Consider the following 16,660-nt stretch of genomic DNA (forward strand, 5'->3'; position numbering starts at 1 on the left):
ATGAGATCATGTCTGGAATACAATGTTTCAGTGAGGAAGAATGCAAATATTGTCTAGTACCTGGTACATGAAGGTTTCTTATGAGGGAAGTTTGAACAGGCTAGATTTTTATCCACTTAAGTTGAATTGAAACATTCAATCCCAAAGGCTCAACATGGGATTAATGTGGAGAAGAACCAGAAGTTCCCAACCTGGGGTCCATGGACTCCTTGCTTTATAGTTTGGTCCATGGGCATAAATAAGGTTGGTGACACCTGGAGAAACTCTTTCCTCCTGTGGGAGGATTTGGAAATTCAAGACATATAAGGAAAAAGTGTTTGCTTGTGAAGTGTTTGCTTCAAAAGATTATGGAAGCAGATTCTTTGAATATTAGTAAGGCAAAGGCATATAAATTCTTGATGAGCAAAGGAGTTAGAAGGATAAACTGAGTAGATGGAAAGGTGGAGTTGAGAGTTCTATTGCATCATTCAATGACAAAACAGGAACTAGGTGATAAGCAGCCTGCTCTTACTTCTCCTGAACAATTGTGTTCAGGAAGCCAAAGTCTGAGGGGCCGATGTGACAGCAGGATGGAGAGCACAAGAAACAGGAAGAGACACCATTGTAGACTGAATAGAAATGATTTACAAAACAGTAAATCAGCCTTTAGCATCTCCATTGTAAATAATATTGTTGATACAAATGGAAATCCAAATATTACAATTATTTTGTTTCTTCATACATAAGTATTAGGTCCTGGAAGAGGTAAAAGGGCAGCCATAATTCTGTAACATGTAAAAGAAAACAATATCCACCATTAAATGACTAAGAATTTAAAGATGTTTATTATGAAGATAGCTTTAAAAGAAGAAAAGCTTTAAAATTTATGATACTTGCATCAGGCCACTAGTGCACACTAAATCAAAAAAGAACAAAGCTTTCCCAATATCCATTTCCTTCCAAATAATTGCAGAGCCATGGATTCGTCAGAGTAGCTCTCAGCCTTTCAGTCTTTGCACCCAAAGCCATTTCCCCATTCACAGAAACCTACAAAGCAGAACATCCCTTAGCCTAATTAAACATCCATCTCTGAGATCTTTCCAGAAAATTTTGAGATACCTCCACCTTCCACAGTTGGAGTTTAACTTAACCTGCTTCTTGATGATGGAAGCAGAGTAGAGAAGTTTGAGGCAATAAACATATATTTGCATCTAGATAATTATTTAACACTTTTTGGAACTGTGCAATATAGACCAAATGCCCAAGTTTAACTGAGGTCTTTTCTGAAACCTAAATAATGGGAGTGTTGCAGTTTATTCTTGGAACAGAGAAATCAGTGCAAATATGTAAAACATCAGGTTCAGGCTTGATCAGATTATGATACTATACTCTTTTTCCTCCATGGGTCATACTGCAGTCTCACAGATGGAGAAGAACCAAAGGTGGAATCCAGCTCCTGTGAAGCTAAAATGAGGATAAAGGAGAATCTCCAAGTAGTGAGGTTAGGGAATAAAAATTGAAATTAAGATTCTTGATATACTTTAATATATTTCAGGTTGTCTCTCTGGATCAGTGTCTAGAAATTGACAACTTCAAGTCCCAGAAAGATAATGACAACAATTCTATGCACAAGTTCTTGTTACAGTAAACTTTTTAATTCCAGGAACTCATAAAATGACACAGAAATACACAAATGTAGCCCATTTTATTGATAACTCAATGCATTTTTAACATATGTAGAAAATACTTCAATCAGAAGACAAGCTACTTTGGAAACCAAAGACAATAAAACAGTGAATTACAAGATAAAACAGTTTCATCACAATGGACCCCTTTTCCCAGTTTAAAGTTAGTATTATGAACTTTTTTTTTAAATAACTATAATCTCTTTCTTTTGTTAAATTTATTATTTTACAATAACCTCTACAGTTTAACTGCCAGACTACCATAGAAAAATCAATAATTTCTATGAGCTGCCTACACATTACATGTGATAATCACATAGCTATATCAAAAAGTAAGAAACCGCAGTTCGTACAAGAACTAGAGTAGCAAATAACATTATACAAACCAGTCAAATAACCTATTATAGCAATATCAATGATACAAGCCAAATATGCTACTAACAATTGTTGCATTCGCTACAATCATACTATTAAAAAAACACTAAGGTTCACCCACATATGATTAGCATTAATAAATGCAGACACGTACAGCAAAATAATGAGAACATGCTCCAGCCAACAGTAAATAATGACACACCCATATGTAACCATATAAGTCAACCCTATAAATATATACTGTTTATATAGATTTTAAAGAGACAGTGCTTTTGCAGCCCTACACAGGTTATGCGAAACAAAAATCCTGAAAAATTTTGTTTGAATCAGTGCAGCAAACTTGGATCTTTAGAAATGATCAGTTGAACTTAAAGTTGTAGTAATGATTTCAAAAATTAAAAAAAAAATCAATTGGCTGCATAATTAGCTTGAAATTATTCATGATTAGTCTTGGTTTAAATCCCAATCCCTTCATTCTTCCCTACCAAAAAAGGGAACTGTATCCATTCAAAGGTGGACTATGACACCTTCATTCAGGTGTTACTTAGATCACAACAGTCATTTTAAATACAACCAGTGTGGGCGCCTATCTCTTTAAATATACATTAAATGACTTACACAGGATACAGATGGTTTCCTTACATAATATTTGACAAAAATAATTGTTACAAATTAGTAAAGGTGCAAGGACACTGGCAAATCTATCTACAGATCTGTATGATCTGCATTTATGGTTAAAACCAGCATCATTCCTTGGGCAAATGCTTTCATAAATAAAATCGAACTTCTAATTTTGTGCAACCCACCAGGAAATCCCAATGAGTTTTACCATCAAGGATCTCACAGCAGGTTTGAACACATTAACACAGAATTGGGCAAAAGTCCAACATAGCAAGAGTATCCAATGCCTGCAACCAATAATAATGAACAGCAAAATTAACTACAAGTCACAAGTACTTTCCTCTGCTCCATGGAACTGGTGCAGCTCAGTTTGTGGCCAGGATAACAAGACTGCACAAATCTACATTTGTAGCAAATGCATTTCCCAATCCTAACAATAAAAGAATACAATTTGCTTGGCCATAGATCTTGAGATTTACTTTGAAGCTTAGGATCATAAATGCAAGTTTAAAAACAAACTTACATTTTATGAGGCCAAAAATTATTAAAATGCACCAATAAAACACAAATACAATACAGCAGGACCATGAAATGCCAAATTATGAGCATCAGAGTAATGGTAGTAATAAAAGTGAACTATTGTCAAAAATCCAATGAGAAATCACAATTTATAAATGTTTTCTCTAAATTGCAGATGCTGCACCATCCAGGGATTTCGGGCAGGCAAAGATGGGGATAAATGTGGCAGTGAGTTTATGCCATTGATCAAAATCTGTCTCACATGAAGCAGCAGTGAAAATTCACTTCTGAAAAAATAGTTTTCATCAAATTTGAATAACCACCCATTTCCCCACAAGTTTAAATGAATCAAATTAACCTACACTAACTTTATATGCAGATTTTGGTGAGCTTGAGAATTCTCCCATCCCTGCTGAAGATGTGTGCAAACAGTGCTGAAGCCAAATACTGAGCATATAATATGCTTGGGCCAGGGAAAGCAATGCACCAGTTACTCTATCCACAGTTTGGTTTGCTTTATACAATCAAGATTACAATAGAAAGCACGTTTCAATAATTCAGATATCTGAAAGGTCCAGAAGGTGGAACATTCTGTTAAAAAAAGCTGTAGAAATCGTTACCTGGTACATAAGTATTGGTGGAATGTTTGTTCCATGTTAGAAATTGAATTTAAAAAACATCTGAATCAGCAGGCTAGTGCTTTTCTGTAAACCCTCATTTCTATCAGCTCATCATTTATCTGTGATAAATGCTAATATAGACCTGTGCTCTCCAAATGTATACATAGAATTACAACCTATTGTACAGAAACACCTGCAAAAACACTATTTGCTTGCAAGATAGGTTTCACAACACCAGAGGTATTCAACATAAGCCATTTCTCGGAAAGCCAGTTCTCTGGAAGATCTCCAAACAGACATCAACCCCTTGAAACCTTATGAATCAGGGCATGAAATAAGAGCTTAAAACATTATAAAACACAGATAGCTTATATAAACACTTTGAACAGCAGATAGTGGAAGTAGTGTGCTAATTACTCTCAAATGCAATCTGCACAAAGCAACTTACTGCAAGCAAGAACATTTAGGCTGTTAAATGTTTTTTTTTTCAAAAAAGATTTGTAAATAATGATCAACAAATACTTGCATATCTGTTCAGCAATACAACTTATTCCATGCCCTGGAAATGAGGCAGAATAAATAGGCTTTTCTTTGGTGTGATGAATATGTGCTTTACAGGCGGTTTGCCTGCATGAAACCAAAATCTGGACAGTTGCGTTCAAAGGGTTTACTCAAAATAGCATCATACTGCCACAAGGAATGTAAGCATCCACAAACTATTGAAAAATAATAAAATAAAAATACCCATCTAGAAGAACCACAATCACCTAAAGCTAATTGCACATAACTTTCCTTGTCCATAAACTCAAAACAAATCAAAATACTGCACTACCCTCACACAATTATGATATGCTCAACCATACCACTGCAATTAAAATTATAAAGGACAGTACATGGATACATGCATTTTCACATTCTAAGTAGCTTGCAGTATTAAAAGGAGCATGGTTATATGTGCCAAACAAAAAGAAAAATAACTTCAAAAGAGAAACAAAAATACTGTTTCAAATGTTATCTCCCTTTCCTAAACTAAAACAAACTTTAAAATAGTCAACTGATTTTACTTTTTAAAAGACAAAGATTTAAAATCAGTTTCAACAGCACAATACCCTCTCCTGTGCTACTGTCCCATCACTGTTTTGTACTCTCCAGAGGTGTTCCGTGCACACACAAGTCCAATGTTCTAACTGTAGCAAGTTGGGATTTTCTAAAGCACAGTGTAAAAGTATTATTCAATGCACTATGTAAAAATTTGTTAAGGCACTATCTAGGGGAAAGGACTCATCAAATAAACCCCCCACAACATTCACACCTGTGCAAAAACTGAGTCAAAGAACTACACCCATTCAGAACACACAGATGATGCCTGTTCTGCAATCACTTCTTTCAAAAACGCAATTTCTTTTTCATCAGTGCTACAATTAAAAGACCCAAAGTGTATCTAAAGACATTGCATGTACATTCCAACATGCTTTAATTTAATGTACTGTAAAATAATAAACATGTAAAATAAAAATCTTCTAGATGATAAAGGAGCTAAAAGTTGAATTACTAGAAGTACAGAATTCAAGTATCATAATTTACTTATTCCAAAGACTGTTGTAGCTAATTCCACTGGAAGCTCAGAGTCACATGTCTTGCTTTTGCAGCCCTGATGCTAAAGCTGTACTACTTGCTGAAATTAATCTAACTAGACCTTAACATACACAAGATATTTTAACAGTAATAACATTGTCTTGCACAAGCATAACTGACCCAACATTCCAATACCAAAGATTTTAGTGATGAAGTTCTATAAACAGTGAGATGATGAGCAACACATTTTTAATCCTGTGTGATATTAAGGGAACAATTAAGCCATGGAGCCATGGCTCTAAAACACAATTCTGGATATAATTTAAAGACATAGGATGTGAACACAATTATTTTCAATTATGCAAAACTTCACTAATGACACTTAAATGACAGTTAGACAGAACAAGGATTGAAGCAGTGATGTAGGTAGCAGAATATGCCACTATAATACCACGTTTCGTTTAGAGTGATGGTATAGCTTGTGCTGTACAATTACAATATTCCCTCATCTTTCACAAAAACTAAAGCATGAATGACTTGGAATCATTTAGTCATTTTTTCCCCGTAATCCAGCAGTGACCATGGCATTGGGATCTCTAGAGTCATCGATCAATATGATGACACAGGCAAGTAGAGTTTACAGAAGCCACCGGTTATAACTGTTTCACTGAAACAGTGATTAAACAGCTCTTAATCCTGCAGCTTTAGGTAAAGCTCATTCATCTTGCATGGACGGTAGTCCATCAATATATCACTGCAGGGTGAAATGTTTAAAGAAATAATTTCATACAAGAGCAGGTAATGTTCCTAATTCTCATTTTTAACACTTAATTAAACATTTTACTGCTCAGAAAATCAATACTTTAAGAAATCTAAATTAATACAAAATTAATGTTGCTTACAATATAATAAAAGTGATATTTCAAAGTATTTTGTGCACTATTTAAAAATAACATTATTTCTGTAAGTTTGAAGCCCTCTCAAAATGGTCCAAAACATCTTAAAACAATGATGTGTTTGAAGATGTTTATTAATGAGTTATGAAAGTCAGGATTGGTTCAGTATTCAATGCAACGTCCAAACCAATCAGAACACCCATTACTCACTATTATATAATAGGCCTAGAAAAAAAATGCATTAACTTCCTAAGCAATAGTATTAACACTTTCAGCAGCATAAACCCATTTCAAGTAGCAGATTCATCAGTGTGTTTAGGCAAAGAGCTGGCTAAAATAAAGCAACAGTAAATTTAAAACAAACAGCAATTCTGTAGGTTTTGAAAATTATTTGAAGATCATTGTAAAATATAATTAAAATGTGGTCTATTTCCACACCCTTATAGAAAAAAGGGTTAAAAACCAAGTCTCCTTGCTGATGGATGTTCTGTAGACACGTGACCCAGTTCAGAAGCAAAACAGAAACACCACAGAAGAGTTCTGATGATTGGAACGAAGTGCACTCCTCCTTCATACAAAACTGGATTTGTCTAGATCTCATACAGTAGCACAGCACATTCGCAAATGACTGCTACAGATAAGAATACTGATTTATTTTAGTGGGACTAAGTGGATAGCCAGCATAAAGAGTAGGAGCCCGGGAGGCATTAATATACGACTGGGTGGCAAATGGATGCTGGTACTGGCTGGCAGTAACGCTGGCAGAGGGCAGAAGGCTAGGACCCATGCTGACTGGCACCTGTTGGAGGAAACTGGTTGGATGTGCTGCGTACGTTGCTTGCTGCATGGCGTGTCTGGAGGAGCTCTGTTGGTTCAAAAGGTGGGCCATGGAACTGGAGGTTGCCAAAGCAGCAGCAGTTGGCGTGTAGGTATACATGTGGGGTTGTCCTGAAAGGTGTGCAGGAGCAGACACTGCTGTCAAGTGGGGATGAACACCTGGATGTGTTGGACTGTTATGCTGGAAAGAATAAGGAGCCTGGGCAAGAGTGGGAGCCACATAAGCCTGTTGCCTGCGGGGAGCAGGATTCACACTTCGCTCTTGAGAGACAGACTGCTGGGCCTAAGAAAAGAAAGGAAGAAGGAATTAATCTGCATTGTTCAAAAGTTGTTATACAATCTTTATTATCTAAAGTGATTTCTGTAAGATATGAGCATAAGCATAATGCAGCTACATATTTAGTAAGACACAGGATCCTCAAAAATAACACCATTGTTTCATGCAGCAAATTGGGCAGATACCCTTGGGAATTGGCTTATTTAATAATATCCAATGTAATCAGAAAGAAGATAGAGTAGGTTCTACTGCAGTTTTGAAGAATGAGAGTAATAATGGGGGAACACCAGTTATTGTGCCAGATTTGTAACAAATATAATTAGATGAAATCCCACTGAAATCTGACCACTTGTAAGCTATTACTAAAAGAATGGTTCACAGAAGATTCAGGGAGGAAGATTTCTACTGACTTTTTCCAATCTAACTAGTAAATGTTTGAATCCTTTGGACTAGGAGTTTCTGACCACATTCATCACAAAGCCTACCCTCCAAGCTCCTCCATAACAATGCCTAAATTCATGCCTGCCACAGCCCACCTTCAACCATCATCCAGTCCAATCTCAGTTTTAACATTCTAATTCACATTTTCAAATGTGTTGTGTCAAAGACCCCGCTCATTACTAATACCTGCCAGTCCAAAAATCGTTCAGAATTTCTTTCCTCTGCCTTTTGATTACCATGACAATTAATCATTCCACTACTGGCATCCGTTATTCTTTATACTTGAAATAAGCTTTGGAATTCTCTTCCAAATCCCCTTTCTCCCCCTTTGCTACAAGTCCACTACAGAACTTGCTTTGTTGTCCACCCTGTATCTCTTCCAATGACTGCCTTATATCTTTTCCATTGTTGTATTCCAATTCTCTGATGAAAATGAAAGATGCAGGTTGAGTGGGCATCTACGTGCCTATTCAGTTGCAAAAGCAACTGTTGTGAAGCACCTAGGTTCATTTTCCTGGGACAACTACAGATAGATTGTACATATATACATACAAACAAACAAGCAGGAAGAGGATACTACGTCTCTTATCCTACTCTTCCACCAAAAACAATTACAGCTGATCAGACTAATCTCAACCACACATACCCGATATCCACCGTAACCCTTTGCTATCCCCTTGTTCCTCATGAAGCTTCTACCTCTCATCATTAAAATATTTTTAAACAGTAACCTTTCATTCTATATTCCTCCACATCAGGAAACCACCTCTCCACATCCAGCTGTTAAAACCATTCAGGATTTTGTGAGCTTCAATTGATTAAGTGAAAGCAGATACAAGCTCTCCCTGTGCTATCTTTCCATATAAAGATCAAGTAGCCTTTCTCTGAACTGTAATAATGATCTTTCTTAAACTAGAAGACCAATGTAGTCTTGTCAGGATCTGAGAATAGAAACAAATTACTTTGCTGAGCCCTTAGCATTTTAAAGATATTATGGTAGTACTTGCAATTACAAAGCTTAAGTAGCAGTGTAACAGATCCGCACCTATGTTAATACCCTGGAAGACATTGCTCCAATTTCTATTCGCTCAATATTATCAACACATCTTTCTAAATCTTCCTTGTGCTAGTTGTCTCAGTTACTTATTGTGGTAGCAACTTGCATACTCAAACTAATGCAGTAAGTGCAGAGTAACTTGTGGCCATCCCCCTCAACAGCTGGTATATTACTTTGGATACTGTTTGGGGGTGGGGGGGTTGACCTAACAGAGGAATGTCACAGTGATCGGGTGTCCGGTACTTAGTCTGCCTCTGAATGGAAAGGGTGCGGAGAGGAGGGGCACACTCTGGTGATGTTGATTTGTTAGTTAAGGGAACGGACAGGAGGCTGTGTGTGTGAGAGAATGAGATTCCCAGATAGTATTTTGCCTTCCAGGGTCTGGGACATCTCAGATCAAGTCCTCAGCATTCTTAAGTGGGAAGGCGTACAGCCAGAGGTTGTGGTCCATGTAGGTACCAATGAAATGGGCAATATGAATGACAAGGTTCTGCATAGGGAGTTCAGGGAGTTAGGTGCTGAGTTTAAGGGCTGGACCTCCAGGTTGTGATCTCAGGATTGCTAGCCGTGCCACTTGCCAGGGAGACCAGAACTAGGAAGATGATGTACTTCAACTTGTGGCTAAGGAGTTAGTTGAGGAAGGCACAAGATTTTTAGATTATTGGGCTCTCTTCCAGGGAAGGTGGGACGTGGACAGAGGGGATGGTTTGCACCTGAACTGAAGGGGGACTAATATCTGATTGGGAAGATTTGCTAATGCTGCACAGTGGGGTTTAATCTAGAGTTGCAGGGGGATAGGAACCACAGAGCCAGAGCAGTTAGTGCAGAGGTTGTGGAGGCAGATCTTTATCCTGAGGATAAAAGGAAGCAGCAGGTCTCAGCAGTGTAATAGACCTATGACCAGCAACCAATTGGCATTTGGGATTGATTAGGAAGATCAAATTAAAGAAATGCAGGGGCAAGTGCAGTGGCCATCGTCGCAGCAGCCAGAGTGGACAGAGAGTGGTGATCTCAAGGCTGTAGCTCTATGAGGTTTCATTCATAGCAAAGGAAAGAAAGCTTAAGTATTTTTTTCCTTCCCTTCTTTATGTCTGGTCAGCTAGGATAGTAGAGATGTCAGGCAGGATAGCTGAATGGGGAGACAGGGAGACCTCTAGTGACCTGGCAACTACAATTGTGAGAAGTGCATCCAGCTGCAGTTTCTAACTAACCGTGTTAAGGGGTTGGAGCTGGAAGTGGATGAACTCTGGATCGTTCGAAAGGATAAAAGGGTGTTAGGACATATACCAAAGTGCGCCCAAGGTGCACAACACTGGAAACTGGGCAACAATCAGGAAGGGCAAAGGGTTATGGAATCAGTGCAGTGTACCTCTGTGGCCATTCCCCTCAACAACTGGTATATCACTTCGGAATCTGTTGGGGGTTGGGGCAACCTAACAGAAGAAAGTCACAATGGTCGAGTCTCTGGCACAGAGTCTGCCTCTGACTCAGAAGGGAAAGGGGGAGAAGAGGCACACTGTAGTGATAGATTCATTGTTAGTCAGTGGAACGGACAGGAGGTTCTATGGACAAGAACGAGACTCCCGATGGCACATTGCCTCCCAGGTGCCAGGGTCCAGGACATCTCAGATCAAGCCCTCAGCATTCTTTAGTGGGAGGGTGAACAGCCAGAGGTCGCAGTCCACATAGGCAAAAATGACATGGGAAGGACATGTGACAAGGTTCTGCATAGGGAGTTCAGGGAGTTAGGTGCTAAGTTAAAGGGATGGACCTTCAGGATTGTATCTCAGGATTGCTACCCGTGCCACATGCTAGTGAGGCCAGCAGAAGGAAGATTATACAGTGCAACATGTGGCTAAGGTGGTAGTGTAAGAAGGAGGGCATACGATTTTTGGATTATTGGATTCTCTTCCAGAGAAGGTGGAATCTGTACACATGGGACAGTTTGCACCTGAACTGGAGGGGGAACTAATTTCCTAGCAGGAAGATTTGCCAGTGCTGCACAGTGGGGTTTAAACTGGAGTTGCAGGGGAAGGGAATCAGAGTGTCAGAACAGTTAGTGGAGAGGCTGTGGAGGCAGATGTTGGCAAGACTTCAGACAAAGTTAAGAAACAGTTGAGCGTGGTGCAACTAGTATCCTGAGCTACCTATAATTCAATGCAAGTATCATAGGAAAGGTGGATAATAGTGCTGAAGATGACATAGCTTGTTAACAAACAGAGGCAATGTGTAGTGAGGGGAGTCTGTTAATAGGACAAATTTGCAGTGAACAAGATGAGATGCAACGTAAAAGGTGGACAAAATCGTAAAGGGGTTTCAGGACTAAAAGTGTAGTATCGGAAAGCAAGCAGTACACCGAATAAGGTAGATGAATATGCCAGCACAGTTACAGGTGGGCACACCTGATGTTGTAGGCATCACCAAGTCATTTTTGAAAGATTATAGCTGGAAGGATGCACATTGTATGTCCAAGGATACACGTTGTATTGAATGGTCAGGCAGGAAGATAGAAGTGGCAGCGTTACTCTGTTGCTAAAAGATTAAACCAAATCATTAGAAAGAGGTGGCATAGGGTCGGAAGGTGGTGAATCATTGTGGATAGAGCCGAGGAACTGCAAGGGAAATAAGACACCGATGGGAGTTGTATATAGCCCCCCCCCCCCCAAATATTAAGGATGTGACCTATAAATTACAATGGGAGATAGAAAATGCCTGCCTAAAGGGCAATGCTACAATCATCATGGGGGAGCTCCAGCTCCAACTCCAACTCCTTAACACGGTTTGCTAGAAGCTGCAGCTGGATGCACTTCTCACAGCTGTAGTCATCAGGGACAATGGAGGTCTCCCTGCCTTCCCACGTCCCACAATATGTAGGTAGACAGGGAAAATCAGGTTGGTGCTGGATTCCAGGTGGGAGTGTTTCTGGAATGCTTACGAGTTGGCTTATTAGAGCAACTTGTGGTTAAACCCACTAAAGGAACTCAGAATTTGGGTGCTGTGCACTGAACCAGAATTGATTCCACAGCTGCAGGTAAAGAAACCTTAGGGGCAAGTGAACAGATGATCGAATTCACCCTGAAATTCGAGGAGGAGAAACTAAAGACAGATGTATCCATATTAAAGGAAATTAGAGCCATGAGGGAGGAGCTGGCCAGAATTGATCGGAAAAGAACACTGGTGGAGAAAATGGCAGAGCACCAATGGCTGGAGTTTATGGAAGCAATTCAGAAGTCACAGGATATATATACCCCAAAGAGGAAGTATTCAATAAGGAAAAATGACACAACTATGGCTAAATGAAGTCAAAGCCAACATAAAAGCCAAAGACGGCATATAATAGAGCAAATATTAGAGGGGACTGGGAAGCTTTAAAACAACAGAAGGTAAATAAAAAAGTCATTAAGATAAAGATGGAATATGAAAGTAAACCAGCCAAAAATATTCAAAAGCATACCAAGTTTCTTCAGATATATAGTATAAGAGAGAGGCGAGAGTGGAAATCAGACCACTGGAAAACAATGCTGGAGAGGTAGCAATGGGGGCAAGGAAGTAGTGCACAAGTTGAGTATGTATTTTGCATCCATCTTTACTGTGGAAGACACTGACAGTATGCTGGAAGCTCCAGGTGTCAGTGTGCATGAAGAGCATGAAATTTCCAAAAATAGAAAGTTTTTGGGAAGCTGAAAGGTCAGAAGGTAATTAAGACACATGGACCTGATGGTGTATATCCCAAAGACGAGAAAGGTGTCTGAAGAGATTGTGGAGGCATTAATAATGATCTTTCAAGAATCGCTATATTCTGCAATGGTTCCAGAAGCCTGGTAAATTACAAATGCCACTCTATTCTTAAAGAAAGGAAAGAGGCAGAAAGAAAGGGAAGTATAGGCCAATTAGTCTGACAGTGGCTGGCAGAAGCTGTTGGGAGTCAATTAAGGATGAGGTGTAGGTTGATGAGAGTAAGCAGCTTAAAAGGTTTTGGCATGGAGTAGATGGACCAAAGGGCCTGTTTGGGTGCTGTACTTTTCTATAATGTTTCTTAGTATACTGAAGTTCTTCGGACAAACTGGGGTTGTTTTCTTTGGAACAGGAGTTGAGTGCAGACTTAGTTGATGTTTATAAAATTATATTGTAGTTTTTCTCCCTATTGATTCTGTAAAGAAAAACAAAGCTTTCTTACAGGGGTAAGGAAAAAACAAGAATATAGGTTTAAAGTCATTGGCAGAAGAATTAAGAGTGGGATAAGGAAAGTTTTATTTTACTTTTCATCCAAAGTGTAGCAGTAATCTTGAAGGAAGGAAGAAGCAGAAACTCTCATCACATTTATAAATTATTTGGACATACACATGAAAACCTTGTGACATTCAGGCTGTACTCAAGTGCCAGAAGGCAAAATTACCCCAGGGACCTCTCTTTAGATTGGTGCAGGCACAACAAAATGTGTTCGCTGTCTGTGTTATACATTGCTGTAGTTCTCTCACATACTTTTGCCCCCAAGACTGCTATATTACTAACTAGTAGCTTATAATGTTAAAGGCCCCTATCAGGTCAATCCTCAGTCCTTAATGTCTTGGCAATAGTGCCACAAATCTAAGCAATCTTTCAAGGGAGTTATTAACTCCTATTACTGGTACTGCTATGATAAATATGTTCTACATCTTGGAGTACCTCCATATTCTGTCTGTAATAAAGGCAAGACCTTTGTAAATATTCCAAGTTACGTTCTACGTATGGATAACATAACCTTCTCATCTTCCCTGTTCTAACACACATTAAAAAAGATGCTTTGTTTCCTTTAACTTGCTTCTAGTAATTATTAATTTTAGTAATTATTATATCTGTGCCCATATTTCTCTACATCATTTAGACATATTTTATTAGTTATACTACAGATTAAAATTTCTTAAAAATATTTATAGATTTTTAGAATATATATTTACATCCAGAATAGTGAAGACCAACAAACAGGCACAAGAGGTCTGTTAATTTCAAGAGATGATAATTTCAGTTTAGTTATGTGATCAGTTTTGTGACAAGGTGGTTGGACAGCTAAGAAAATATTCTCCAGTTTATTATAAATAAACATACAAGGTTTTGCACTGGAATTACATTAAAAATACATTAAAATTCCACATTCAATTATGATTGGTGGTTTCTCCAATTTAATTTTTCTAAAAATACTTCCCATAATATTTTTTGAATAAAGTTATTTCTTGCCACAAACATTAGCTTAATTGAGCTACCATTCCTTGGACTAATTGTCTATTATTCCCCATATTTTGATCTTTTTCTTTGCTATAAATGCAGTAAAATACTTGCTGTAACAACTTAAATTTATAAACTTTGTCTTCCTGCTTTGCTCTATCAGCTGTATCTCTAACCTTTGGAGAAATTCTCTTATGTATACAGCATGTGCTTTTCTCATTTGGTTTCAATTTTACACTCCATTATTCACAATTGTTCAACATTTCCTAATCTGTTTTTGCTCATACCTTTGTTACACGTCTGTTACGAAAGTGACATTTCCATACCTGACTGAGGTTCAGAGGCTGCCGTTGCCGGTACATTGTTGGTGTAGTTGAGCTTGAACTCTGTCCACTCACAGGCATGCCTGTTTTAGCCTTATAGACATTTGTGAAAAAGCCTATAAAGGGGAAAGGAAATAGAGTTAAAATATAAACAGCCAAAATAATAACAAACCATACTTAAGCTCTCTTCAACGACAATAATTCAAGCCAACACAGGAGAGTAGTCAAGACAAACCTCCAGTTTATAAGCCCAAGCAAATCAAATACAGAGGATCAAATCAGAAACACAAGAAAGTCTGCAGATGCTGGAAATCCAGAGCAACACACAATGCTGGGAGATCAGCAGATCAGGCAACATACACGGGTACTGAGAAAGAAAGGGAAAAAATGCCCCCCTAGGAAGAAATGAGGAAATTGCCAATCAGTATGGTTTGAAGAGGTATTACCGCAATATGTGCAGTTTTTAAACCATCTACTGTACTTTAAAAAGTTCTCTACAAAATTAACATAAATGAATCCTTTTTAACTTCACCCCCATAGTTTGCTACCCAACTGTTCCAGAATCCTGATGGTTTTGTACTTGAATCACCAGGGACTGCTCCCATACTCTTTCAGACCTGAATGAGTTATTTTTTTAAAACGAGGGCCTCGATGAACTTGCACTTTCAGCACTTCTGTTTAAATGCACTGGAGGCTCTTTCCTGCACACTGTTTAAATCCACCTGGTTCATTGAAATGTTTTTATACTAATGTTCAACATCTTAAAAAGAATCTTAAAGGTTTAAGATTAAATAGACCAAAAAAAATATGCCTACCTGGACAACGTTATGAGATACTGTAGACCAGTTTGAGATTTTGGAAACACAAAATTGAGGGGGACAATGGCATTCACTGACAATTGCAAACATTTAAAAGTAATTTAATCTTCACTATATGCTAGTTTGGTTTAGAAAAAATGGGTTTTTTTAGTCACCAATGTTTCCACTACAATCAATCAATGTTGCTATTGTCTAATTTCAAGCGGTGGTCAGTTTAAACTGTACACTACTTCCATCTCAATAAACTTTGAATAGTAAACGTGTGGAAGTTTTGCATGAAGAAAGAGGACCACAGTGCCTCTTTAGAAATTCAGGGTGTACCAAAGCCAATGGAATACTTTACAAATATAGTCATTGTTATGGATTGCCAATTTATGCATGGTAAATTCCCACAAGCAGGAATGTAAATAATAATCAGGTAATCAGTTACAGTAACTTGTCCAAGGGATACACTGACCAAAACACTGGGGAACATTATTACTTTCTTCAAGATTGTTCCATTAGCACAGATGGCACTTTAAAAAAGATTAAAGGAAAAGGTGGATAAAAAAGGAATCTTGGATAAATTTTGAAGTACTCATAAACAGCATCATAGAGCTACAATGAATGAACTCTTACTGATAAAAAAAACCAGTTTTAAAGTTAAGATAGAATGACACAATTAAGGTTACAGCAATTTCAATTAATAGAAGTAATTTTGGTATACAAATCACATTTCTACCTGACAAACTGCTGCTCTCCCCCATACTTTCACTGGCTTGTGCCTTCAAAGGCTGTACGATAATTGTACGAGATCCAGAATTATGACAAGTATCCATGCTTCTTTTAGGCAAGTCCTGTGTACTACTGATAACCTGTGTTGCTCGAGGCCGTTCACATGGATATGGACTATTACTGTTTGAGGAATCAGATTCCAATGAATCATGCACAGTTACATAACTGATGACGTTTGATCTCTGTTTCACATCAGAGCTGCAAGAAAAAAAAGAGTATCAACATTACATACATCTAGGATTAAAAATAATCTGCTCTGTTGAAATGCTGTCACAGAGGTAGTCAGAATATTCCCAGCATCTCATGTTAGAAACAGATTCTAGACTATTAACACAATGTATTGTTACTGGTTTGAATTTTATTTTTCCTCATCTGCCTTCTAAACAGCAATAAAAGTCAGTAACCAAATTTGTGGATAAATGCATGGTCCAGAAGTTTTGGTCTACTGTTTACTGGCTTTAGTAATGTATTGTTCACGGACTCCAGTAAGGGAGAAGCAGTTCTTCACCACTCATGATGGAAACTTCATAAGGACAGGATAATTTTCAGTTGTTTAAACTTGCACATTTCTAAGTGCTTAACTTTGTTTTAATTTTTTTAAGTGCTTATTAATGTTGAATGCAAGTTTATACTTTGCCTAAACTTGTAACTAATGGGATGA

General features: G+C 38.0%; 1 protein-coding gene across 5 annotated transcripts in view; it reads right to left on the bottom strand.

Annotated features, from left to right (window-relative positions):
- Window positions 1-1,665: 1,665 nt before the first annotated feature.
- The window catches only part of LOC132395734 (homeodomain-interacting protein kinase 1-like), a 107,792-nt gene continuing 92,797 nt past the window's right edge, over window positions 1,666-16,660 (bottom strand). For all 5 annotated transcript variants that reach the window (XM_059972697.1, XM_059972695.1, XM_059972699.1 and 2 more), the window contains 3 exons: window positions 15,947-16,197; window positions 14,411-14,523; window positions 1,666-7,390 (listed from right to left, as the gene is read on the bottom strand). In XM_059972697.1, the coding sequence (XP_059828680.1) occupies window positions 6,902-7,390; window positions 14,411-14,523; window positions 15,947-16,197 (853 nt within the window). In that variant the 3' untranslated portion in view covers window positions 1,666-6,901. The remainder of the gene's footprint in view (window positions 7,391-14,410; window positions 14,524-15,946; window positions 16,198-16,660) is intronic.

The sequence above is a fragment of the Hypanus sabinus genome, chromosome 6, assembly GCF_030144855.1.
Source record: "Hypanus sabinus isolate sHypSab1 chromosome 6, sHypSab1.hap1, whole genome shotgun sequence".
Taxonomy (NCBI): Eukaryota; Metazoa; Chordata; class Chondrichthyes; order Myliobatiformes; family Dasyatidae; genus Hypanus; species Hypanus sabinus.